We start from the raw sequence: 27,242 nt of genomic DNA, 5'->3' as shown, positions 1-27,242 counted from the left end.
TAGCTTACTTTTGAAGTCAACAGTTGAATTTTGGAGTTATCTACTTAACTGGAATATGACTAATAAAATTAATAATGAACTTGAAATTTGAGTGGGGTAGTTAGAAAAGCATGGCAAATGCACTTATTTTATTTCTTTTGCATCGGAGAAAGAGGCTATTGTTGAATTTGTTTGTGGTATGTGTGTGTGTGTGTGTGTGTGTGTTATGTGGCCTGGGGAATGTTTTGCTCTTATTTATAATTCTTAGACATGAAAAAACAAAACATGATTACAAAAACCTCTTATCCAGCATAAAATACACAATCACACTAAAGAAAAAAAGAATCAATTTATAAACAGGAGTTCATGTTTTCAAGATTACCATTAATTTGAGTTCATGCTTAATAGTTCATCTGCCAGCTCTGGAAAGTATTACATAAACCATCTCCTTTTATATTAAAAAAAAAAAAAAAAATTTATTTACTTATTTTTTTAAACTGTCTGCCCCGTATCTGTCCGTTACGATTTCACTCAATTCGTCCCGGTCATCAAAAGGCAGTTTGTTCTAGGGAGGGATAGTGACAAGTAGAGCAATACTCAGCTCAATTTGTGTATCAGCCTCCCCCAAACCATCTCCTCTTAGAAACTAACTGCAAATTCACTTGTTCCTTCCTGGAGCTCAGTGTACTGTGGCATAGTACTTGATGAAGAGACCTCAAGGTGCTACATTTTGAGTATAAACAAGTAAATCGCAGAAACAGGATAATTGAAACAAATGAACAAAAAATCAAAGGTCCCTCCACGGAGGATCTGGAGTCTGAAGTCCCAGGCAGCAGTGGGTGCTCCTACACAATTGCCTCAAAGCTCCCAAGAGCTAGAATAAATACCGTGTTTCTCCGAAAATAAGACATCCTCCGAAAATAAGACCTACTTACAGGTTTCTTTCCTTCTGAGTGAAATATAAGGCATCCCCCGAAAATAAGGCCCCCCCTAGGCTAAACATGAGAGATTTGGTCCACTGATTCTGAAAGAAATGGAGTCACAAGAAATTCACCAGGAAATTCAGGAATTGGATTGTGATGATGATGTTCCAGAAGATGATGACATGATTGTCATTGAATAAATGAGCAAATTCTTGATACTGTAGGATTCACAGTTTGTCTGGTTTGTGTTGACAACTACCGTACTACCGTACCGTATACAGGTAATAAATTTCCTTTATTTTCATTTAACAATAAATGTGTACCACATTCTTCTTCATGGAAAAATAAGACATCCCCTGAAAATAAGACCTAGCGCGTCTTTGGGAGCAAAAATTAATATAAGACACTGTCTTATTTTCGGGGAAACAGGGTATACGCTCAGCAGAATACAACCCACCGTTGCCTTCCTTAAGACAAAAAACTACCAGGGAGGTAGATCGCACAAGGGTGCTGCCCCGCGGGCCACTCTTGCTCACCCAGGGTGATGATGGCGTGTGCTCGGATCACAGAAGGCATGACGGAGGAGCCTCTGACTGGGGCGGGTGGCTGGGTGGTCGGCGCATCGCTGCTACCTTGAGAGGATGCCACTGCGGGGGAAGGAAAAGGGGGCTTACTGACAACAGTCCAGGGGCCGGCCCAGGCTTCAGACAGCATCCCCAAGGGATAAGTTCAAGTGCCTTACAGTGATCTGCATCCGCAGAAGACGCTACGATGGACTGAATCAGAAGGAAGGCTCGCTTCTCCACTCTGGCTGGACAGAGCTGGGCTATATCTCCTAAGGTGAAAATGTACTTCACCTGCGAAGAAAATTGGTTTTGCAGTAAAAATAAAGCAATAATAAAAAAATCAACCCTACCTTTAGATGAAGGACATGACAGTGGAGTGCTATTTTTGTCCCCCATAATGAAAAGAAGTGTTTTTTTCATAGCCATTTCAGATGATTTAAAAACAAACAAAAAAAATCCTCACCCGAGGACATGCTTATAGAGAAGAAGGGAAAAGATGAGGGAGGGAGAGAGAGAGAGAAAGAGGGGGAGAGAGAGTGAGAGAGAGAAAGAGAGAAGGAGGGAGGGAGAGCGAAAGGGAGGAAGGTGTTTCTCTCCCTTATCCCCACCATCCCCTTTCTTCCCTCTGAGTCCGACAGTCTGATCGATGCTGTTCTTGTTCGTCAGTCTATGTTCTCACATTATTTCTAAGCCAGACTCTACCAAGCACACAACATCTACCGTTTCCCCTGGTGGATTAGGTATCTCCTAGGCTCTAACTGGAGGAAGTGTATGCCATCAGGTTTTCCCCAGATAACAAGTACGAGAAAAGAAAATGAATGGCTCATCAATAAAAACTCTGCTAAGAAAAGGGTAAGTTCCATGCTAGGAAAATCCGTTTCTTGTTGAAGGTAACAGAAATGTGCATTACAAAGACATCTTTAAAAACCCTCAACCGATAAAAAGAAATCCAGTGGTTCAGAAAAGAGTTCCTTACCAGCAGGTCCTCATCCATATTGCCAGCTCCACCTTCCTTCAGGACGATGTTGGAGAGGCAGTGCATGCAGGTGGAGAGGACGCCCTCGCACGCCTGATTCAGTAGCTCCTAAGGCAAGTCAAAGGTCATTGCTGAAGGAGTCTATACCGCTGCATCAGACCATTCAGGAAACACAATTTTCTCAAGAAACTTTATGAGCTTCAAATGTATAAACAGTAAGCAATGCAAGACCCAGGCATTGTGCTTTTGTACCTTTGTTCTTTCAGCAATCTGGCAATGGGCGAAGTGAGATTTATGAAGAATTACACAGGGTGGGGCAAATGGAGGTTTAGAGTTGTTCGTATGAAAAGTAATACAGTAATTAATAAATATTAACACAGAATAAAAATGTTCTGTGTACTCACAACTGTAACCCTACTTTTGCCCCACCCTGTATGTATGTATGTATGTATGTATGTATATATATATACATATATATATATATAAATATATGTTATATAAAAATAATATTTCTTTCAACATTTGCCCTATAAGAGCAAAGAGCATGTATTTGGAAAGATCTAGTGCATTAATTTATAAGAGATCTATAATAGCAGTGCTCCTTCAATAATAAAAATACTGCAATTCTTCTGACATATGTAGATGGTGAATTAACACTGCAATAAATAGGCATAATAAAAACGGGTAATTGTTATTCTTCTGGAATTTATTCATCTGAGACTTTTTCCCAGTGTCTCTTCTTAGTTAAAATAACTTCAAAGAGGCACCACCTCTGGCCCACACATCTAACCACACTAACTAGGGAGGGAGTTTGAACCCATCTTACAACCCATTAGCTATAGGCTCCGGGCAGCTTCGTGGACGCGATACAATGAGATGGTAGGGTAATGTAGCCTTATAGGAACAGGATAGGCGTTTTCTAAGATTATGACTTAACAATGATCAGAAACCTCTGGCCTGGACGCAACCCCCGAACCAGGCGGAAACTCATATGATGCATTCTTGAAATGAGAGTGGATGTGAAGGAGGATATACAAAGCTATCCCAAGCATCTAACCTACAGATTATTAAAAGATAACCTTGCAAAGTCTCCACCAAAGTGATGAGTTTCTAAGAGAATTGTAGGTCTTTAGCAGCCAAGATATTCCTGGGAAATGCCGACTGCCTATCCTATCACGTTTCCTTCTGTTGTGGTACCGGCTCCTGAGACTACCCATCCTTACAGATTCTCGAAAGAGAATACTTCTCCAACTTCAAAACAGAGTGACCTGGCTACTGAGTACCGATGATGACAAACACATCCAGGAGAGTGCAGCATACCCGTTCCTCCATGGGAGTCTCCGCAGATGCTCTGCAGAGTCTTTGCAACGTGTCAACGGCTGAGCTGATCAGCTCTAGAGACCAGTGGAATCCACTCAGCTTCCCCTTGACAACATCTATAAGAGAAGTCAAACCCTTGAAGTTTAACTGCTCAAAATAGACACTTATCAAAAGAGAGGCAATGCCTTTTCAAGACTCGCCAGTGGACACTCACCGATCACCTTGTCTCGGGTGCTCTTCGGGAGATGCTTTGCGATATGTCCAATGACACACAGAATATGTCCTAAGGTGTTTGCATTGGGATTCCGTTGACTAAGAAAAGGACAGGAGAAATATCAACATGGAGCCAAAGGAAACATCGCTGTCAACCAAATGCTTTTCTTCTGGATTATGAATACCTGGGTAGGGATTCATGATTTAAGAGCATTAAGGCATTTAAATACTTGGACAAAGAGTAGACTGAAAGCTTAAAAGTGATTCCTACTTTCATGTTTGTTTCAGCCTGAATTTAAAGAAAAGATCTGTGTACATGAACAGCTACAAAATAGCCCATTTTCTGAAGGCATGAGCTTTATCTACAAGTCTTCAGCGTATCGATCAGCGGATAAGTTATAAGCATGCGCACCTGCTGATTTCCTCCCAGGACTCTATTACTCTGGTGTAGTCGAGCTTGGGTGAGGAGCAAGCAATCTTGGAGAGCAGCATCCAGGCTGGTGCAGAATGTTCCGTGCCAGTGTGGGATAGCATGTTGTTTATAAAAGCAGATGAGAATTTATCTTTCTTGGACCAGATATAAAATGCCTTATTTAAATAGCGGCTGGAACAAAAAAAGATGGGAGAGCAGAAGGGTAACTATAAATACACAAAACTGGTGAGATCATCTCATTCAGTAAAAGGATATCAGCTGCTGCTGCTGCTCTGGGATCCCTCTGGCACATTTGATACCAAACTAGGCATCTTTTTAATTTTTATTATATGCAATAAGGCACATTTATTTCTGCCCTCATAAAGTATTTATTTTTAAAGCAAATGACAAAATTTCATAAGATTTTATTTATAAAAGTTAACAGAACTCAATTGAACTAACACTACAGTTGGTTCTCAGTAATTCTATTTTTGTCATTGATTTCCTAACTCAGTGGCACTCACACTTTTTCATCTCAGGGCCCTTTGAAATTCCTAAAAATTACTGTCCTCCTTGAAATGCTTTTGTTTATATTACATCTACATTTGCCATGCTAGGAATTAAGAATGAGAAATTTAGCCCTGATCAGTTTTGCTCAGTGGATAGAGCATTGGTTGCAGACTGAAGGGTCCCAGGTTCGATTCCAGTCAACAGCATGTACCTTGGTTGCAGGCATATCCCCAGTAGGGGGTATGCAGGAGGCAGCTTGGTTGATGTTTCTAACTCTCTATCCCTCTCCCTTCCTCTCTGTAAAAAAATCAATAAAATATATATTAAAAAAAATAAGAAATTTAAAAATATTTATCAATTCATTTAAAATAAGAATAAACCAATTAATTATATGTTAATATAAATAATACATTGTTTTACAAAAACAACTATCTTTTTTTAAAAATATATTTTATTGATTTTTTTACAGAGAGGAAGAGAGATAATTAGAAACATCGAAGAGAGAGAATCATCGATCAGCTGCCTCTTGCACACCCCCTGCGGGGGATGTGCCCGCAACCAAGGTACATGCCCTTGACCGGAATCAAACCTGGGACCTTTCAGTCTGCAAGCTGACGCTCTATCCACTGAGCCAAACTGGTTTGGGCAAAACAACTATCTTTTTGAAACAAGATAACTTGGTCAGGAAAATGGTGTTGTTTTACTCTTTTATAAATCTCTTTGCAGTCTGGCTGAAACAGGCGACAGGTGGACTCTCGTTTCTGCCTCTGCATCAATCTGTTCCAACACCACTGTATAGCTTCTGGAAAACTCTACTTTGAAAGAATAAATGTAGAAAATGCACAGAATATCTTAATTTTATGATATAAGTGGTGTGAGCTCATGAATGCATCACTTTGAGAACTGATGACCTAGTTCATTTCCTAGCCAATGCTCTATGCACTGAGCCAAATTGGTCAGGGGTAAATTTCTCATTCTTAATTCCTAGCATGGCAAATGTAGATGTAACATAAACAAAAGCAATTCAAGGTGGACAGTAATTTTTAGGAATTTCAAAGGGCCCTGAGATGGCTATTCCAAAACTTCTTATACTTAAGCCCCTAATTCTACCCACTCTTTCAAAAATTTGAGGGGGAAAAAAAAAAATTTCCCCCTCAATTATAGCCAAATGTACAACATAAAATTCATCATCTTAACCATTTTAAGTGTAATTCAATATGCCCAATATTAAATTATACTTAAATACATGCCTTAAATACATTCACAGTGCTGTGCAATCATCCGTTTCTAGAACATTTCTTTTTTTAATCCCATGAAACTTTGTAGCCATTAAACACAACTCCCCATTATGCGCAACTGAGGTATGTGCCCTTGGCCAGAATCAAACCCGGGACGCTTTATTCCACAGGCTGACGCTCTATCCACTGAGCCAAACCAGGTAGGGTGATTTTCAGTTAAGAGTTTTAATACCAAATTTCCATGACCTTAAGAGATCACGTTTGGGTCAGTGGTAGAGTGTCGGTCTGCGGACAGAAAGATCCCAGGTTCGATTCCGAGCAAGGGCATGTACCTTGGTTGCGGGCACATCCCCGGTAGGGGGTGTGCAAGAGGCAGCTGGTCGATGTTTCTCTCTCATCGACGTTTCTAGCTCTCTATCTCTCTCCCTTCCTCTCTGTAAAAAATCAATAAAATATATATTTAAAAAAAAAAGAGAGATCACGTAATCCAACTGGCTGTTCTTACCAATAAGGAAATGAAGACCCAGAACACTAAGGTGATTTGCCGGGGCTGCAACAGTATTTTATGACACTAAGTCTCTTATTCTCACTGCATAACTCCTTCATAACTACATGTAAACAAACAGGGAAGTGTTTCTTGTACAATTTTTTAATTTAAAAAAATATATTTTTGTTGACTTTAGAGAGGAAGCGAGAGATGCAAATACCACTGATGATAGAGAATCATTGGTTGGCTGCCTCCTGCATGTCCCCCACTGGGGATCGAGCCCGCAACCCAGGCATGTGCCCTTGACTGGAACCGAACCCGGGACCCTTCAGTCCACAGGCAGACGCTCTATCCCCTGAGCCAAATCAGCTAGGGCTTTTGTACAATTTTTAAAGAAAGGAAAGGAAAAACAGTCAAAGTGGCACAAGCACACTCTAATTCCAGGACTCCTGCAGAACAGGTTCAAGGTCATCACTCAGGCGCTACCCTCTCACTGCACACTGGGCATTCCATACGTGTTGTCATGTGCAATGTCAGTAAGTCAACCAGTCCGATAAAATGTCAGAAAAAGTCTACCTTGTAAAGACTGGGAGGTTATCTTTCAAAATAACTAGTATTGAGAAAATTAATATTATCAATAATATGCCATATCCGCAGTGTTTTCTATTACATGTGTATTAGGACACCAAGTTAAAAGGGGAGGACACTCAGAGAAAAGCAAAGAAAGTGATCAGAGGCTTCGCACAAAGCAGTCACCACACAGACGCTGTGATTTGAATCGGGACAAGAAAAAGAGACCATCATTGAGGCTTCAAATCTACTCAGTCATTTAGAAAGCTAGTTTTCCCAGATGAATACAGAAATTTCTTAAGAGAAACCCTCAGAGCCCTCGCTAAGCAAAGTAAGGCATAATTCACATACCTCAGCTCCTGGCTTTCCGTACTGAGGAGAGAAAGCAGTGCCCACGCCAGCACCTGGCTGTCGTCTCCGCTGTGGAACTTATTGAAGTGCTTAATGTTCTGCAGCAGGACCTGGTCCAGGCATTCCAGGGCCTTTTCCTGCACCGTGCTCTCCGAGTCCATCACCACGGGGGTGATCCCCATCAGCCAGGCTTTCTGTATCTGGGCACATCGAGGCTGGGCCTTTAGGAGTTAAAATCAGGAAGTCACAAAGAAGCTAATCCTATTGGAAGTGTAACTACAAATCGGTGAAGCTGTGATCAATGTTTTGAGACATGTTAAAAGTAGTTGTATACACAACGACAAATAGATCATAAAGTTTAAAAAAGAAATCCAAAAACCTAGAGCCCGGCCAGGGTGGCTCAGTGGGTTGAGCGTCGACCTATGAACCAGAAGGTCATGATTCGATTCCAGATCAGGGCACATGCCTGGGTTTCGGGCTTGATCTGCAGTGGGGGGCATGCAGGTTGCAGCCAATCAATGATTCTCTCTCTTCATTGATGTTGCTATCTCTCTCTCCCTCTCCCTTTAGTAAAACAAACAAACAAAAAACCCGAAAGACCCCAGTATTCAAACGATATGTAAAATCAAAGTTTAATCTGCAATTATTGCAAATCAGTCCATACTGAAATTTTAAACTTATAAAATTATTATTAGTAATAAATCAGCATTTTTTGGTAATTCAAGATCAAATAATAAATATTTGATCCCAAGAAGTAATTAGAATAAGTGCTACCAGAGAAAGAAAAATATGTATTGCTTAATGCCTTCTAAGAAAACCATGTATTGCTTAATGCCTTCTTAGAAAACCATGCTCTTAAAATTCTTCAAGAGCGAATTACTTGGCAGAAGTAAACTACATCTAGGATCCACTGGTTCTGCTCTTTTAGCGATCTCATCTATACAGGTCTTAATGAGCAAAAATTAATCTAGGCCTCTGGCCTAACCAAATTAATGTTAAAATTCATATTTCTATGTGAGATTTGAGCTTAAGTCAAGAAAGGCTAGCCCTAGCCGGTTTGTTTCAATGGATAGAGCATCAGCCTGTAGACTGAAAGGTTCCAGGTTCAATTCCGGTCAAGGGCATATGCCTGGGTTGTTGACTAGATCCCCAGGAGGGGGTGTGCAGGAGGCAGCCAATCAATGATTCTCTCTCATCATTGATGTTTCTATTTCTCTTTCTTCTCTCCCTTCATCTATGAAATCAATACAAATATATTTTAAAAAAAGAAAGGCTAACCATTAGCATTAGTTCATAATTACATTTAATATAAAATGCAGTCTATCATATGTAAGTAAAAGATACTTCTTCCTTTCTCTTACACTTCCTTTCTCTTATTAGACTTGGTAGAATTTCTACTGGTCAACTTAATATTTAGCAACAAGCAATTACTATGCTGAATTGTTTTTAATGTAAAATGCATTAGACACATAATAAGAAGCCCCTCACCATAAGAAGTTCAGTAAGAGACTGCAAGGCCTGCTTCCGGACAGATACGGCCGGGTCCCGGCACTGCTCCTGAAGGATGGAAAGCTCCTCCTTCATGCCCGACACGCTGCAGTGCTTCAGAATGCTCACCAATACCTAGCAAGTGCACACACAACATGAAGTGATGATGCGTGCGTGGTATGCGTGCAAACTGGCAAATACACACAAAAAGAATTCCTTCAAGTTCTTGGTTCTTGGCAACTTTAAGGTCAAAGATCCATCCCTCCTCCCACGAGCATCCCACCTTTTAGGATCTGATGAAAGCTAATGTCTCTCTCCAGAGAAAATCTGACACACAAGTATTTTAAAACAATTTCAGTCAAAATCTGTCCATGGCCCTAAGCTAAGAATCTCTACTCTAAAAAATGACATTAGGGCATATAAACTCATGATTCTTAAAAAGCCAGCAACCCAGTGGGAAAGCTTAAAATCAGATAATCCCTAGTTCATTTCTATAATTTAGACATAACAGGATCAAGATGAACTAATGTTAAGTGAAAAGAAAATTAAATAACAAATATGGCAGAGGGACCTTTAAAATATTCTCTTGCATTTCAGAAGGCTTAAAGAGAGTGCCCATCAACCTGCAGACTGAAGGGTCCCAGGTTCAATTCCAGTCAAAGGCACATACCAGGGTTACAGGCTCGATCCCCAGTGGGGGGCATGCAGGAGGCAGCCGATCAATGATTCTCTCTCATCATTGATGTTTCAATCTCTCTCTCCCTTCCTCTCTGAAATCAATAAAAATTTATTTGAAAATAAAAAGAGCCAGGACCGGTTTGGCTCAGTGGATAGAGCGTCGGCCTGCGGACTGAAAGGTCCCGGGTTCGATTCCAGTCAAGGGCATGTACCGTGGTTGCGGACACATCCCCAGTAGGGGGTGTGCAAGAGGCAGCTGATAGATGATTCTCATAGATGTTTCTAACTCTCTATCCCTCTCTCTTCCTCTCTGTGAAAAATCAATAAAAAATATATTAATTATATATATATATATATATATATATATATATATATATATATATATAAAGAAAAGAAAAGAAAAGAAAAGAAAAGAAAAGAAAAAGAGAGAGTGCATTCAAGAATGTCAGGAAGAAGCATACCTGGAGCGCAGACTTCCGCACGTTGATCTTCTCATCCCGGATTCTCTTTCTCAGCATGGCCATGACACACCTTTCTGCGGAGGAAATGCCTGTCATTAGAGTCTGAGAAAGACTAGACAGATCTGACATCTCACACGCAATGCTGACAAATTCTACAAAACCGACTAATTCTCTTGTTTTAAATCAGATTATGAAATGAAGTAAAATAAAAACATTTCAAATAATTAGCTATTCCCAATAATGAGAAAGGCAAAATTCATGTAAAAAAAAAAAAGGGGGGGGGGGGGGCAAACATTCTGGAATATTAAAAATTCAATTTTGGCCGGGACTGGTTTGGCTCAGTGGATAGAGCGTCGGCTTGGGGACTGAAAGGTCCCGGGTTCGATTCCCGGCAAGGGCATGTACCTTGGTTGCGGGCATATCCCCAGTAGGGGGTGTGCAAGAGGCAGCTGATGGATGATTCTCTCTCATCAATGTTTCTAGCTCTCTATCCCTCTCTCTTCCTCTTTGTGAAAAATCAATAAAATATATATTTTTTTAAAAATTCAATTTTAAATCCTGGCTCCTATGCCTAAAATTTTAAATAAATTATCTAGATCTCCTATTTTATTTAACTGCAAGTAGAAATATCTAAACCATGAGTTTTAAAAAATGTTAAATAGAATAATATTCCTAAATACCTGCAGCTTTAAAACTTTTCAATCACAGGCCAATTTGCACTAGGTATTAAAATTACTAAAGATTCCGAAGAGCTTTTTTTAATGTGAATTTAAAAATTAGACATGCCATTATGAAGAGTATATATTTAAGATAAAATAACTATACTGCAAAAAAAAAACCAACACGCGCGCGCACACACACACACACACACACACACAAATAAAAACTAAAAAGAATGGCACTGTTTTTGCAAATTCTTTTAATGTCTGACTTATTAAGAAGAGAGCTGATTCTCATCTCTCCTGCCTGCAACCTGTCACTGTCATGTCATAGGATCTCTGGAAAACCTCAACTTACACTTGTGGGAAAACTAGAGAGCAGAGGCGAAAGATGTCTTGATATTATTATGAAAGCAGTGTTAACTTCAAAGATATGCTGAAGTAGACTGAGAGACTCAAACACATTTTGAGAACTGCTGATCCCCAAGAAAACAAATAAAAAATGAACTAGAGAATGGAAAACAATAGAGGAAATGCAAAAATTAAAAAGTTCCTTGAAAAAGATAACAAGATTAACAAAGTTTTAGACAGACTAAGAAAATAAGAGAGAAGATTCAGATAGCTAAAATCTTATCTCCCCCACCTCTCCCTAACCTTCCCGCTATAATTTGAGTCTGCTTGATGCTTTATTGCCTCTGTATCTATCTTTTTGTTCTTCAGTTTATATGCTAATATTCTCTTAAGTAATAAAGAAATATTGGTGTTCAGTACATGAAAGTGGAATGTAGCTTATTCTTTATCTTAGAATTAAATATAGTCTTGTGCAAGGACATCAAGTAAAGATATAATAAAACAGAAATTACTCCACTTTTAAGAAAAAGAGATGCTCTGATTCTTAAGGTGAATTAATCAGAAAAAAAATCCAAGGTTTTTAGACTCTACTTATAGTTATTATGCATTTGATTGTCATAAAATCTGACTTACCCCTAGATCCAATTGTTTCACCACTGCTGTCTGTATTGATCACCCCTGAGTCTCCGGAGTTCAGCGTCTGCTTCTGACAGGAAAAAGCTTAAAAATAATCAATTAGAAAAAGAGCTCAGTCAGTTAGGTAAAAATTGATTACACCTTTTAATAATGCAAGCATGGTATATTACACATTTAAGTTATCACATCATTACTAAAGTGAATCTCAATTTCTTTGATGAAGGAAAAAAGTGCAATATGAAAATGGAAAAATATAGAGATAGAAAAAAAAGCAAAACCCATTTCAAATATCCAGCTAATCCTTTAAATAAAAAGACAATTATTTAATATTTGAAAACATATTGACCCATTACCTGATGAATTTCTCAGGAAAGTACCAGGCTGGCTCTCTATTCCTAAAATTGTAGGACCTAAAAATGAGCAGAGAGATTAGAGGGGGAAAGCCAGAGTACCATAAACCCTAAGTAAATATTCACAGGGGAGTCAAAATAAAAATAATTAGGCCTGAACAGAAGGCCGATTCTAAAAGGCTAACAATTGATAACGTTCTCCTTGGGAATGCATTTGAAAGGGCTATTGGGGGTGTTGATCTGGGAGTGCCTTGGGTGGGGCCTGGATGAGGCTGTTTGACCTATTTGGAAATGTCTTTTGGGTGAAGTGTATCATTGGGCATGTGGAGGTATTATTGATATGAGAAAATGCTAAGTAACTGATTTACTATCTGAAAAGGGGAAGAGACTGAACATAAACTGTGCACCTATGGATGAGGACAATGGGGGATGGGGAGGGGGCGGAGGGTGGGGTGGGAACCTGGTGGAGGGGGGAAGAAATGAGGAACCTTTGTAATAACATGAACAATAAAGATTGATTAAAAAAAAAAGGGGGGGGGGGCTATTGGGCCCCATACAGCCAATACCCAACCTACCCAACCATGCACAGCGACAGCGAAGGCAGCCACCCGTCTCACCCCTAAAATAGGCCTTTCAGAGGCCTCAGGCCTGTCTAAAAAGTCATTCAACAACACAATATACTGAGATACGTTTCTAAGAATGAAAGTATATCCAGAGTAAAGACAACTATTTTAGCCACAACAAAGAATGATTCCCCTGAAGTCCATTTTTTTCTTTATTGATTAAGGTATTACATATTGGGTCTAGTAATAATTAATGTCGTTTTTAAACATTCGTTTAAAATCTTGCTTGGCGTTGACTTGTATTGACATAACCTTCAAACACGTGGTATCTACAGAACGTGTGAAGTGCAATTAACAAATTTTGCTTGAAAAAGTTTGTGTTTGGTTTGGTTTTTGTTGCAAAACAAGGGCTAAGAAGATGGCGGATGAAGAGCATATTCGGCCCTGCATGCTTTACGAGTTCCAATTAGGAAGAAAAGCAAGTGAGGCTGCAAAAAACATCTGTAGTGCTCTTGGTCAAGATGCAGTTAGCGCCAGAAAATGCCAGCGTTGGTTTGAGAAATTTCGCGAGGGAAATTTTTCGTTTGATGACAAGAGTGGTCGAGGCCGTGTGTCCAATTTTGATCAAGAAGCTCTTCAAGCTCTTTTGGTGCAAGATCCTCAAATTACCCAACAAGAGCTTGCGACAACTTTAAATTGTTCACAAAAAACAATTTCCAATCAATTGCGTGCACTTGGCAAAGTCCAAAAGTTTGGAAAATGGGTTCCTCATGAGTTGACGGACAACAACCGTAATCAAAGAGTCACAATTTGCAGTTCGCTCCTCTCTCGTCAAAACCGTTTGCCGTTTTTAGAGCAAATTGTTACCGGAGATGAAAAATGTGTGCTGTATGTTAATTTGAAAAGGCAGCCTCAATGGTTGGACAAAAATGAGGCTCCGCAGCCCACGCCAAAACCTGACTTGCATGCAAAAAAAGTGATGTTGTGTGTTTGGTGGAATTTTAAAGGAATTCTTCATTATGAACTTTTACCATCTAACCAAACCATTACAATGCAGTGTATAGTGCCCAATTGGAAAGGTTAGCCCAAGCTTTAAGAGAAAAAGAACCCGCGCTGATTAATCGGAAGGGCGTAATTCTTCACCACGATAACGCACGACCGCGTACTGCAAGAATCACTGCTGAAAAACTGCGCCAGTTGGAATGGGAAGTTCTCCCTCAACCTGCATATTCTCCTGATATTGCCCCTTCCGCTTACCATTTGTTTCGTTCTTTGCAAAACTTTCTTCTTGGAAAAAAATTTAATAATGAAGAATGCCTCAAAAATGCATTGACTGAATTTTTTGCATCAAAATCACAAGAATTTTACAACAGAGGGATTAAAATGCTTCCTGAGCATTGGGCACAAGTAGTAGAAAACAACGGCAACTATATTGTTGATTAAATTTTGTTGTATTGTTTAAATAAATTCGATTTTAAAAAAGTATTAGAAAACGACATTAATTATTACTAGACCTAATATGTGTCCTTATCTCCCCTTTGCCCCCCCCCCCGCCCCCCTCACTCATGCCCTCACCCCCCTGGTGTCTGTGTCTATTGATTAAGCTTATATACATGCATACAAGTCCTTTGGTTGAAGTCCAATTTTTTGACAAGCGTAAGTCCAATTCCACGTCACTTACTGTTAATGAGAAATTCCAATATGCTCTCTGATGTGCTGTTAGCAGACAACTCCAGGCAATGTGCGAAACTGGACAATGCCTTGCTGCGGACAGTCGGCGCCTTGTCTAAACAGCGGTCAAACATGATGTCCTGCACCAAGAACTTGTGCTTTAAGAACTTCTGATGCTCCGGGGACAGCGTGTGATCCGCCTCTCTTTCCGGCAGTTCCAGCAGGGCCAAGGCGACATCAAGAGTAAAAACCCGGTGTGGAATCTGGAATAGCAAAATCATAAGAATCTCCATCACCCGGTCATGAAAACCGAAGGATCCCATCCGCATTCAAATCTGGCTGTCATTAGAAGGCTGAAGAACCAGGAACCAAGATTTTTTTTTTTTTAAAGGACTTTTAAATATATATATATTTTATTGATTTTTTACAGAGAGAAAGGGAGAGGGATAGAGTTAGAAACATCGATGAGAGAGAAACATCGATCAGCTGCCTCCTACACACCTCCTAGTGGGGATGTGCTTGCAACCAAGGCATATGCCCTTGACCAGAATCGAACCTGGGACCTTTCAGTCCACAGGCTGACGCTCTATCCACTGAGCCAAACCGGTTAGGGCAGGAACCAAGATTGTATTGCAGATGTATTCTCTTACCTTGGAGCTTCGTGAATATCTGTAAAGCCAGGCAATAAATGTAGCGTATTCCCCACAAGGAAGTTTGCTGAGCAGCTGTACCAGGGACTGAGCTGCGTAGGTCCGATACTCCGATTTATCTACCACCTGGAACACAAGTGTTGAAACATGCTGTGACCCAAGTGGAAAGTTAGTGGGTGTAACTGCGACTAGTCCAGGGATCATTAAGTTAGTCATTATAGAAATGACCAACACATTTTAGGTTTCAGACCCCTTTTAAAAACTAACCTCTAAGAAAGCTGGAGGTCCTCGTTTCAGAAATACAAACTTAATACATGATTGCAAGTTTAGGAACCCCTAGCATCCACCAAGTTTAAGGGAAGAATCATTTCTCCGAACAGGTATAAAAACTTATGAGATAATCGTAGAAACGTGAACGTTAACTGGATACTTGGTGGCTTTATTACTGTGTATTTTGTGATTATGTTCTTTAAGAGTGCTTATGCTTTAGACATATACAGAAATGTTTATATATAAAAGGATATGAAGGAATTTGTTTTTTAAAAAAATCCAGTGTGCAGGAGTAATATCTTTTCGGGGTACAAGTGACACAAATTGTTGAAGATGGGTGCTCAACATCCTAGTCCCTTCATTTCTTCATATATTTGAAAACTTCCAAAATTAATAGTTTTTTTTCCTTTTATTTCCAAAAGGACACTGTCTAGCAGAACAGCTAGTGAATATATTAAGTAAAACTATGCTTAGTAATGACCTCATTACCAAGCACACAAACACACACATTGAACTTCATACATATTAAATATTTAACAGTTATTCTTATTATTACGAAAGCAACTGGTACCTTGGCACAGATGTGCTGGAGTAAGATACGAAGAACTGGGAATATACTTTCCTTTAGTTCATCCACAAGTGAGCTATGGAAAAAAACACATCCTCTATTATATACCTATAATTACAATGAAATGGTCATTTTCCTTGACTCTTCCAAAACCCACTAATCCTATGTATTAGAAATCCTCAAAAATAAAAACAACCTGTTGCCCTGACTGGTTTGGCTCAGTGGATAGAGCGTCAGCCTGCGGACTGAAGGGTCCCAGGTTCGATTCTGGTTTAGGGCATGTACCTTGGTTGCGGGCACATCCCCAGTAGGGGGTGTGCAGGAGGCAGCTGATCGATGTTTCTCTCTCATCGATGTTTCTAACTGTCTATTCCTCTCCCTTCTTCTCTGTAAAAAAATCAATAAAATATATTTTTAAAAAAGGAAAGCAAATAGCAAAATGAAATATAAAGCATTAGTGTCATAAACTTAAAAAACACACAAAACCTGTTTGTTTCGGTGACTAAAGAGTAAAGACATAAAGAGCCATAGCAGAACCCTATCCCCTCCGCTCAGGCATGGTGTGGAGAGCTGCTGCCAAGGAGACAGCAGCGGTCAGGAAGGAGCAAATGTGCAATCTCCCAGGACTAACTGCACTACTTAGTACACTTACTATGAAGACTCGAAAAGACATCATTTTGGGGTAAACAGACTAAGACACAGTACCACCTCATGGTAGCTCATTGCAGTGCAACTACTTCAATGCATTTGTACAAATACCTCTCCAAACTTTAACCCAAGAAGAAATTACTACAATATAATGCCCAGATTGGACCCATGTTCAGGGTGAAGTTTGTTTGTACTGTTATATGGATACTACAGCATTATGAGCTCTGACGGAAAAGCCAAAGTGAGGGTTTCCATTGACAACATTTTATTTATTTAAAGACAGTCTATATCTGGATTCCACCATCCTCAGATTGTCAAGCGCATTATGGACCGTGAATGTACACACTCTCAGGTGCATACTGGCCACGTTTCCCCACCCCCCCCAACCAAATATTCAATATGGGAGGGGGTTAAAAAGCCAATGATGGCAAATAGGTCTTTCCCAATAATGCTAAAACATGAAACTTTTTAGGTGAAGCTAAGTGGCTCGTGAGGGAAAAATTAGTCTATCGATTACTGCTACAGAAGTGAAAACCAATGAACTCCTTTAATCAAGAAAGTGTTTTCTGTAGGGGAAGGAAAGAGAAAAGTGAAAAGAAACAAGGAAAGTGGCAAAGAACAGAAGGGAAGAGGCCTGGAGAAGTGAAAAACAGACAAAAGAACAGGAGGCGGCAGACTTGCAGGAGTAGTCAATACAGAAGCAGACCATGGAGAGCAGAGAAGCGGCTGTCATCATCCAGAGGGTGACCTCCCAACTGGGGACAATCAAGCTGGAGGCTGGTGCTGGCTGGTGAACTAGACTCCTTATCTCTTCAACAAGGCCCCAAGGGCAGAGGTCAACACAGTGACCCCCACCACATGACCTAGGTGAGCCCCAAGGTGCTTTATTTTGCTACCCCCTCGGCCCCCCCCCAAAAACCACAATAAACAGGCCAGAAGTTTGTTGGTTCCCATAGGTGTCAGAAATCTTGGTTTTAGTACAGAGCCCAGAAGATGAAGGGAAAGTGAGAAAGAGGAGAGGGTAACAAGCCAAGCTGTGTGTGTCACCTGATAAACTGGACTGCCTGGTTTCTGCTGCTGATGGCTGAGGAAGTTATAGCAAGGGGGGCATGATGGGACCCTTCACCCACTTCCAACATTAATATCACATTTAGCATCTGATGGAAAACACAGCTGATGACCTAGAAAAGAAAATTTCATTTCAGGCATAACAAATCAATCACAGGCAACAATGTGCAGCATCTAAAGATCAGTCAAGTTGACACGGTTTTGGGCTGACCACTAGGAAGGTATTTCTTAAATAATTACCAATAAACGCACAATGGAAACTGTGAGAACACTGCTTGCAGATAATGATAGGAAGAGCATCTAGTTTCTCTCTGTGTGCTCTCCTTCCAGATGGCAAAGGATGCTACTGCTGCTGATCCCGTTATAGCAAGGGGGAAAAGGAATGATAATTCACACTTGGGTTTTACCTAAAGTTTACAAAGGACCTTCCCATGTATCACCTCATATAATTGACTCAGATAATTCACTCATTCCTCCAGTAAATAAAACATTTACTAAAAACCTAATTATGTACCAGGTATTGCATTAAGCGCATTCATGTATATTACTAGATTTTACCAATTTAATCTTAAACCTCACAACAACTCCACGAGATAAGCAAGGCATTTCCATTTTATATGTGATATTATTGTTTCTAGTTTATAATAATAAAACAGACTGCAAAGGCAAGCTGTCCAAAGTCAGTTAATTAAAGACCTGGCTAAAACCAAAGCTGTCCATCGTCAAGTCAGTACTTCCACAGTTAAAAAAATCACTGCATCTTTAGAGACACTGTGGACCTAAAAGGAAAGAACTTTCCATCCATTCTATTTTTTAAATGTTAAAAAGGGTATGGAAATTAAAAGTCTTACTGTGAATTCTATCACATCCACATTTCAAGCACATAGGAATAATATAATAAAGTATACTTCCTATTATACAGAAGATATATAGTAAGCTCATGAAATTAGCCTGGTTAAGTTAAAATGCCATTACATCAAATGCATCTAATGTTTTTCCATTACATGATTTGCATGCTTCAATGTAATCATTAACTAACTTAGATCCTTGTCTCTTTTACCTTGTCTCCTCCATGAATTGGGGAGCATAGCAAATACAATCCATGATAGGCCAGTTCTGGTATAAACTTCGCTTGGTTAAGGTTGCTAAAGAAAAAAAAAGAGCAAAGATTAATGGGTATGATTTTTACTTAAAACATTGCCCTATTTAATAAGCCTTATTTAGATGAATAAATTTTACCTATGTGCCACTTAGAATACAGTGACATTCATACTTCAGCTACAGCAAAAGTTATTTTACTGTTTAAATTTTAACGCTGGGAGATTCAATGGCTCACCTGGCTTGCGTAACATGAAATTCATGAAGAACTGGCTCGAAATTAGTCAATGCCACAAAGACCTAGAAAACAGACACCAAGAAGCAGCCTGGTTTTTCTTACACATTAAGTATTTCCCTCCGAGATTGCCCCAAGTTTCTTGGAATTTTCATTTACCTCGATACAGTTCTGCACACACTGTGGCTTTTCTTTCAGGGAAAACTTGGACAGAAGCCTTAAGAAATTCTTTAAAAGATGAAAGATGGCTTTTCGAATTTGACAAAGATCCCAGGCAGAAAAACTAGCATCTTCTTCATCTTCTTGTTCTTCTACAATGTCGTCCATCTAGATATTGAAGAAATGTATAGCTGACTGTAAAATAAGGCCTAACCCTTTCCCTGGGGTTTGCAACTTACTCAAACCAAATGCTGTGGAACGGAAGGGGGTTGCTGAGTTGGTGAGGTGACCCTGACTGGTCCAGGTCTCCAGGCTCACAATGGTAAATCACTGGGTTTAGATCAGGCCAACAATACTTTCTAGCTCTCTATTTTTGTGTCAATGAGGATTCTTTTCTTTTTTTTTTTTAATATATTTTATTGATTTCTTTTACAGAGAGGAAGGGAGAGGGATAGAGAGGTAGAATCGTTGATGAGATAGAATCATAGACCAGCTGCCTCCTGCACCCCACCCCCCTGTCCCCCCACACTGGGGATGTGCCCGCAACCAGCGTACATGCCCTTGACGGGAATCAAAATTGGGACCCTTCAGTCCGCAGGGCGACGCTCTATCCACTGAGCCAAACCAGTTTCGGCTCAATGAGGATTCTTATGTGTCTTAGAAGTTTTCATTTTCAAATCAATAAATCTCTACCATCCTCCCCAATCATACGAGAATTTAGAATGAATGCTATTCTTCTACATTCTTACGGATCTGAGTCTTCAGGATAACTCGACCACCATCTCTAATGACAATGAGATAATGTGGCAAATGTACCTGTTAGCAAGTTGTCAAGCACACCTGGGTACAAGGCTGAGGAGAGATGATAGGGAGGTTTGAAAAGCTGGCCAAATAGAAATGAACTTGGTCCTACTGGAGAGCTGATGATACTTTAGGACCGTTTGATTATAATCATTATGCCTGAAACCATATTTTAAAATAAGTTCATTCTTAAATCACGTGTTGGTGAAGATATGCTTTATTATTCCTCTTACTTTCTTACCTCAATATCCTCTTTCCTGGATGGCTTTCCTCGCTTTCTATGCCCTCTTGGATTCGACTGAGAGTTCTTAGAATGTTCTTTCCTTCTTTTCCGACTCAAGGTGGATTCCTGAGGCCAGCTCTTCTTTAGGATCTGTATACATTTGTCAAACATCACTGGGTGGAATATTTGATTGGCTACACTGCCTATTCATAAAGAATAAAGAGTAAGCAGGTTAGATTTCATTGTCTTCAAAAATGTCTATAACATCAGATAAAAATGTCAAAAGCAAAAACAAGATTTGCACTAACTCTGAGTAACAATGACACTTTTGCAAAAATAAAATACCATTCAACTTTAGCCATAGGTTAGTAAAAGTGCTGACCAGAAATAAATAACAAGACTTCTGTATTTGGCCGGGTGGGAGTAACTGGTTTTATTCCTGTCTTCCTAACTGTTAACAACTCTAAAACTAGACAAACACACACAAAAAAGTTAAAAATAATCATTTTAAGACATGGAGCAAGACACAGCATAGAAATAAGGGAAACAAATGAAGTAAACCCTAAAATTGCCCGTTTTTGTATTTTGAGGCAATTTCTGGACAGCAGCAGAAAAACAGCGAACCTAGGACATCATTATGGTCTTACTAAGTGAGACTACAGAAATCAAGTCAGAAAAGCAGAGGTAGCTGGAATTCATGAGGCAGAATAATGGAGAAGAGGAAGCTACACAGAAAAAGAACTCCAGCAATCTGCAGAGGGCTGATTACAAGCTATGCGTGCAGGGGTAAAACTCCATTTTTGTGAGCAAACAATTTCTAAGGAGTCAGGAGAGGAATGATTTTCAGAGCTCACACGGGGCTGATACAAATGTGAGCCTGGTCAGCACAATAGAGAGACCTTGTTAATCCCTGGAGCACTCCATAGAGACCTTGGGGAGCAACGCACGTTACAAACAGATGAGGTTAATCCACCAATAACTGATATTAAAACATACGTAAATACTATTATCCAGTCACATGCTCATTTAAGTCCCACTCTGCAGGGATTTTGCAGATGTAATTCAAGTCCCAAATCACAGGCCTTAAGAGAGGGAAACCCTCTGAGAGGCCTGATCACATCACTGAGCTCTTTAAACCTGAGCATGGAAGTCAGAGACAGGACTGGAAATCAAAATGAGAGGAGGATTCAACCCGGGTAGAGTCTCCGTTGCTGGAGGGGCCATGTGGCAAGAAAAGTGGGTGTCCTCTAGGAGCTGAGAGCTCCCTGGCTAACAGCCAGCAAGAAAGGGGTCCTTGGTCCTTCAACCGTAAAGAAACAAGTTTTTCCACCGAAACCGGTTTGGCTCAGTGGATAGAGCGTTGCCCTGCGGTCTGGAAGGTCCCAGGTTCGATTCCAGTCAAGGGCATGCACCTTGGTTGCAGGCACATCCCCAGTAGGGGGTGTGTAGGAGGCAGCTGGTCGATGTTTCTGTCTCACCGATGTTTCTAGCTCTCTATCCCTCTGTAAAACGTCAATAAAATATATTTTAAAAAAGAAAAAAAGAAACAAGTTCTTCCAACAATTGAGTTTCGAAGAAGACACGGAGCCCCAGGGGAGCACCTGCTGGGGCTGTCACCTCGATCTCAGTCGGTTGTGACCCCAGCAGAGTTCAGCCACACGGTGCCTGGACTTCTGAACTCAGAAACAGAGATAATGAAGTGATGTAGGGCAAATGGCTCAGTTTGTGCTAATGTGTTACAAAGCAATAACACTTAAAACAATACAAATGAATGTTCAAGGCTTTATGTATCCTTTAATCAATGTTCAAATCAGAGAGAATAAATCCTTAACATTTATTGCACTTATGTAAACCATGACAAGGGGGAAAGCTGACCGGTGCTGTGATTTTTCTTTATTCTATAAACTTAGGGTTCTCTGGCTACACCCCCCTCTACGTTCAGCCCTCTTTTGCTCTGCGGAGGAACTGCCTCACTGTGCACAGGAGGGACAGCCACCTAAGTGTCCTGACAACAAAGGAAGTGGAACAAGCTCATAAACAGAGTCCTTTCCTAGGCTTTCTTCATCACGCATGACTAGCTAGTCTTGTCACGCTTTCTTAGTTGGAATGATTTAAGCCTGTTTTTCCACAGCACATAAGAGAGATATTACACAAAGATGCCCCACGGCAGACAGGGAGTTGGCAGAAATAACAGAATTTTATACGAGGTGGAGGCCCTGGAGCCTGGAAACATTCCCCCTCCAGCCTTGGCCCTGTCAGATTAGTCCTATCAGGTTATCGTCACAGCGATATGGTCAGAGCAGTGGTCGGCAAACTCATTAGTCAACAGAGCCAAATAGCAACAGGACAACGATTGAAATTTCTTTTGAGAGCCACATTTTTTAAACTTAAACTTCTTCTAATGCCACTTCTTCGAAATAGACTCGCTCAGGCTAAGGTATTTTTTAGAAGAGCCAAACTCAAGGGGCCAAAGAGCCACATGTGGCTCTCGAGCTGCAGTTTGCCGACCACGGGGTCAGAGCATTGTCCATTACACCCAAAAGTGGCAGATTTGATTCCTAATCAGGGCACATGACCAGGCTGTGGGTTTGATCCTCGGTTGGGGTGAGTACAAGAGGCAATCAATCAGTGTTTCTCTCGCACATCGATGTTTTTCTCTCTCTCCTTTCCTCTGTCTTAAATACATATCATCATGTGTGGATTAAAAAAAAAAATTTTTTTAAAAGAGCTCAAAACAATGTAGAAAAACTTTAAATGACAAAAGACATGTCCTATCATGTCAAATTACATACCTGGTACTTCTAGTAGCAGAAAATAAAGACCAGCGGCATGAAGGCCATATTCTCGATATTGCACATTGGCGTTTTTCTTATGAACTGTTTGGACAAAGTGATAGAATAAAGCCACCAGCGCACGGTGAGAAATATTGTTCTCGGCGAAGAAGGTCCAAAAGATCTGGGGGGAGGAGTAAATCACAGAAGCCAATAATTACAGAAACATAAAAATCTCGTTATTTGATTTTAATAACTACTTAGTGCCTTAAAAGGGGAGAATAGACCAGGCTGGCTCCTAATTATACGTATTTGCCATCTTCAAAGGACTAAAACAAAAAATTAAAAATGCATTATTCAAAATTACAAAGATAAGTAAGTACATGAGATTTAAATAATTAAACATAAATTTTTTTTTGCTAGGTTTGAAGCATATATATTTCTAAAATTATTACAGTTAAAAATGACACTGAGACTTTTTGGACAACCTATATTAGTGATTACTCAAGACAAGTTACCCCTTGTAACCAATTCATCAATCATTCTAATTCATCAACGCACATTTAAATTTCTGATCTCCTCAGCTAGGAATTAGAAACCATTGCTGAATTTGGGTACATTTTGTTCTGGCACCTAGCCCTTCAGTTTTCTGAAAAGCAATCAATGAGCTAAATACTAACAAACGTACTACAAGGTAGAACTCTATATCTAAAGGATATCTAAAGGAATGCTCTGGAAAATAAATAAATAAATAAATAAGCTCTCTGTTCCAATTGAATTCAATTAACTACTCCGTTTATAATATCAAATTTTCATAAAGTTAAGGTATACTGAATGAAATTGTTATTGCATTTTCCTTGGCCTTAGTTTTATATTTGGTTTTAATCTGTCTCTGCCCCCGCCCCCACTTGTTTTGAACTCTAATTTGTTGTTTAAAAAAAAATCATGACTTGAAGCCCTGGGTAGCTCAGCTGATTAGAGCATCGTTCTAGTACACCAAGGCTGTGTGTCCAATCTCTGCTCAGGGCACTTATAAGAATCAACCAATGGATGTATAAGTAAGTGGACCAACAAATCAATGTCTCTCTCCTCTATCTTTCTCTCCCTGCCACTTCCTTTCTCTTTCCAAAATCAGTAAATAAAAAGAAAAAATAATTTTTTTAAGTCATGACTTGAAAAAAATATCACAGATTAATACCTGAACCTTCTAGAAAAAAAGCTATTAGGATAGTCCAGTGAATGATTCACATTCTTTATGCTACTCCTCTCATGTTCCTTATGAACTATTCACTAAAAAGATGACAATAATGACTTAATATTCTATTTCTAATGCCTAAAGGTGGCTAGCTTGATTTTCCTTGCTTTCCTTTTTAAAAAAAAAAAATGTTTACCTCTGTAGATCCATGTTCTTCAGCAGCAAAGCGGAAGAGGCTTTCATGGAGTTTTGTGAACGCATCCAATCCCGTCTCGATAATTTCTGCTTCTATGCTGGGATCCAAAGGCTCGGTCTCCGTGAAGTCCAGTTCCCAAACTGTTTCCACCCATTCTGGCAGGAAAATGCAATTAAACCAGTAAGTGCAAGGAAGAAACCAATCATTTTTTAACTCCAGGCAGATTCAAGAAGAGAAAAGTTTATTAGGCACAACTCACATTTAATTATACCATCATATAAGCTTAATTAAAGGAGAGCAGAAAAAAGTTGAGAAAATATATATATTTTTAAATTATAACTGACATTTGGTTATTAGGTGGCTATTGTCTAAAAATATCAAGGAGAAAAATACTTTTTACATAAAACAGTTGGGGTGTGTGTGTGTGTGTGTGAAACTTCAAAACACTTAATGATCCAGCTTTCCCATACATTCAGTCTGCAGAATAAAGAAGTTAACCAAAGATGGCTCCAGATGTCCCTTTGTGAAAATCTTATATAACTATTTTAATAAGCCCATATAAAATTCTTTATTGGGCCCTTGGAGAATAATTAGCATGTTAAAAAAAAAAAAAGCACAATTTCCCCAAGAGGTTTAAACTAGAAGAGGCAAGCCAGATCCACACTCAAGAGAAATATGAGTGATTTCAAAATACACTGACAGAGCCCAGCCGGTGTGGCTCAGTGGTTGAGAGCCGGAGGTTCCCCGTAAGGACATACTATATCCATCCTCCTCCTTATCTCCACCCCCCATCCCTTCCCCTCCCCCCCACACTCCACCCCTGCCAAATACATGATTTGGAAAAGACAAACAGAAGGGACCAAAAGGAATCATCATTCCAGACCCCACCCTGGGGCCCTGAGTGGCAGGAGAGGTGGACACTGCCTTTGCAACCTAACCTTTCTCTGATGCTGTTGGGATAGAGAAGCCTTAGGTCCGATCCTTCTACAGGCACCAGGACTGTGTCCCTGTGTTTGAGCGGAGTGCCTATTTCCTGTGGTGTTTGGAGGGGTGGGGGCTTCGCCTCAGTTTTCCAGAGGGGCAATGCCTCCCTCTGTTGAATGGAAAGGGCAGATGGGGGAGGGAGGAGTCACGGGCCCAGGGGGAGGGACGGAGGGAGGTTGGCTGTGGGAACACAGACCATCAGCGGGCAGCTCTTGCTTTGAGTGTTGGTCAATGCACGTCATAGCAACCGGTCAACAGGTGGTTCGGTAGCTTAGGTGTATATATATATATATATATATATATATATATATATATATACACACACACACACACACACACACACATATAGATGCACACCAGTATTTGACCTCATTTCTGGATCACAGTCCCCATTAGAAAAGAACTGGTGACAGGAACAATAGTTATTACTCTTTTATTATTATTATTATTATTATTATTATTATTTACAACGGATGAGTGTTAAAACAGGAACAGACATATAGAAAGCAATAATAGAAACTATTCATGGAAGACGGGGAGGGGAAGTGGTGGGAAGGATGATTCTTCTTTATTTGGACCTAAACATGGACACTTGCCAGAAAAGGAAAAGCAGAGAAGTGCATCCCAGGCAGAGAGAACTGCAGAACAGCATGGAGGAGGAAGAAGGCAGAACCTGATTGAAAACGAACAAAATAGCTACAGCGCAGATATTAAATGTGAACCGGGAGAGTTATTAGTATTTTTTTCAGCAGTACGGGGTACTAACAAACCACCTCTTCACAAACCCCTAAGAGGTAGCTACGATGTCCCATTTGACAGATAAGGAAACCAAGGCTTAGCAAGGTTAAGCAACCTGCTGCTGGATGCTAAGCGGTAGAGTCAAGAGACAAATCAGAGTTACCTCTGACTCCAAAGATTACAAGATTGGAAAAGACTATGGTGAGAGTGAAGGCTCACCGAAACCGGTTTGGCTCAGTGGATAGAGCATCGGCCTGCGGACTGAAGGGTCCCAAGTTCGATTCCGTCAAGAGCATGTACCTTGGTTGCAGGTACATCCCCAGTGAGAAGTGTGCAGGAGACAACTGGTCGATTTTTCTCTCATCGATGTTTCTGATTCTCTATCCCTCTTTCTTCCTCTTTGTAAAAAATCAATAAAACATAAAATAAAAAAAAAGAGTGAAGGCTCTCCTATGGCAGGCCCAAGACTTGGCCATTTATTAAGGAAACAAGGGAAAACATGAAAGGTGGAAAGACCTGTCAGATGACATCTGAGTCTTCCAAGGGGATCCTAGCGTGCAGATTTGCAGAATAAGAAGGGGAAGGCCGAGAAAATATGCAAAAGAACTAAACGATATCGGGCAACCTAAGCTCTTTTTTTCTTTTTCTTCTTTTTTGACGTTATTCTATTTTAGCTCTGTTCTAAACCCGGCTTCGCTGAGAGTGCAGAGCTGCAGGGCCCAGACCTAGCAGAGCCAAACGACCCGCCTCCACTCCACCCCAGCCCAGCCCAGCCCAGGCCTAGGCTGAGGACGATCACGGGCGCAGAACACCACCGCCCTGCCTCCCCGATTCTCGAGGCGTCGTCTCCTCACCTAGGCTGAGATCCACCGGGCACCAGGGCTGCAGGCCGCTCCCGAGGCCCGGCAGCGCCACCATGATCACCCGGAAACCCGCTCGCCGGCGCCCTGGTCAACTTTCAAAGCTCGCTCCCGCGCGCGCTCCGAGCCGCCCCCGCGGGCCAGTCACAACACGCAGGCCTGCCCTCCGACCAATCAGCGAGCCCCGCCGCCTCACGACACTAGCCAATCAGCAGGGCATTCTGCCGCGTGCGCAGCGGAAAAGGCGGGCCAAGGAAGGAAACTAAACCGAGGCTCCACTAAGGGGTGTTTTTTTTCTCCCGTTTTCCCTTCAAAATAGGAATTAAGAAATAAGTTAAATTCGAATAGCGCCCTCCCCGCTTCATTTTCCTTCAAT

General features: G+C 40.5%; 1 protein-coding gene and 1 non-coding gene across 3 annotated transcripts in view; both read right to left on the bottom strand.

Moving 5' to 3' along the window:
• The window catches only part of NCAPD3 (non-SMC condensin II complex subunit D3), a 39,359-nt gene extending 12,251 nt beyond the window's left edge, over positions 1 to 27,108 (bottom strand). The window contains exons 1-22 of one of the 2 annotated variants that reach the window (XM_045585427.1): positions 26,861 to 27,108; positions 24,285 to 24,439; positions 22,915 to 23,077; positions 20,141 to 20,325; positions 19,099 to 19,266; positions 18,943 to 19,004; positions 18,667 to 18,751; positions 17,586 to 17,719; positions 15,894 to 15,966; positions 15,053 to 15,178; positions 14,413 to 14,665; positions 12,172 to 12,228; positions 11,817 to 11,902; positions 10,173 to 10,250; positions 9,034 to 9,168; positions 7,546 to 7,766; positions 4,390 to 4,581; positions 3,979 to 4,076; positions 3,765 to 3,880; positions 2,445 to 2,552; positions 1,645 to 1,759; positions 1,439 to 1,549 (exon numbers count right to left, since the gene is read on the bottom strand). In XM_045585427.1, coding sequence (XP_045441383.1) covers positions 1,439 to 1,549; positions 1,645 to 1,759; positions 2,445 to 2,552; positions 3,765 to 3,880; positions 3,979 to 4,076; positions 4,390 to 4,581; positions 7,546 to 7,766; positions 9,034 to 9,168; positions 10,173 to 10,250; positions 11,817 to 11,902; positions 12,172 to 12,228; positions 14,413 to 14,665; positions 15,053 to 15,178; positions 15,894 to 15,966; positions 17,586 to 17,719; positions 18,667 to 18,751; positions 18,943 to 19,004; positions 19,099 to 19,266; positions 20,141 to 20,325; positions 22,915 to 23,077; positions 24,285 to 24,439; positions 26,861 to 26,924 — 2,785 coding nt within the window. In that variant the 5' untranslated portion in view covers positions 26,925 to 27,108. Of the gene's footprint in view, positions 1 to 1,438; positions 1,550 to 1,644; positions 1,760 to 2,444; positions 2,553 to 3,764; positions 3,881 to 3,978; positions 4,077 to 4,389; positions 4,582 to 7,545; positions 7,767 to 9,033; positions 9,169 to 10,172; positions 10,251 to 11,815; positions 11,903 to 12,171; positions 12,229 to 14,412; positions 14,666 to 15,052; positions 15,179 to 15,893; positions 15,967 to 17,585; positions 17,720 to 18,666; positions 18,752 to 18,942; positions 19,005 to 19,098; positions 19,267 to 20,140; positions 20,326 to 22,914; positions 23,078 to 24,284; positions 24,440 to 26,860 lie in introns of both variants that reach the window. The other variant, XM_036449749.2, reaches the window with a different exon arrangement.
• On the bottom strand, positions 475 to 604 carry LOC118725779. Its single transcript, XR_004990120.1, has one exon. It is a non-coding gene; the product is annotated as a small Cajal body-specific RNA 8 (non-coding RNA).
• Positions 27,109 to 27,242: the final 134 nt, after the last annotated feature.

This window comes from Pipistrellus kuhlii, unplaced genomic scaffold (assembly GCF_014108245.1).
Source record: "Pipistrellus kuhlii isolate mPipKuh1 unplaced genomic scaffold, mPipKuh1.p scaffold_m20_p_20, whole genome shotgun sequence".
Taxonomy (NCBI): domain Eukaryota; kingdom Metazoa; phylum Chordata; class Mammalia; order Chiroptera; family Vespertilionidae; genus Pipistrellus; species Pipistrellus kuhlii.
Note: the sequence above shows the minus strand (reverse complement) of the source record. Positions and strands in the feature narration are given on the sequence as shown.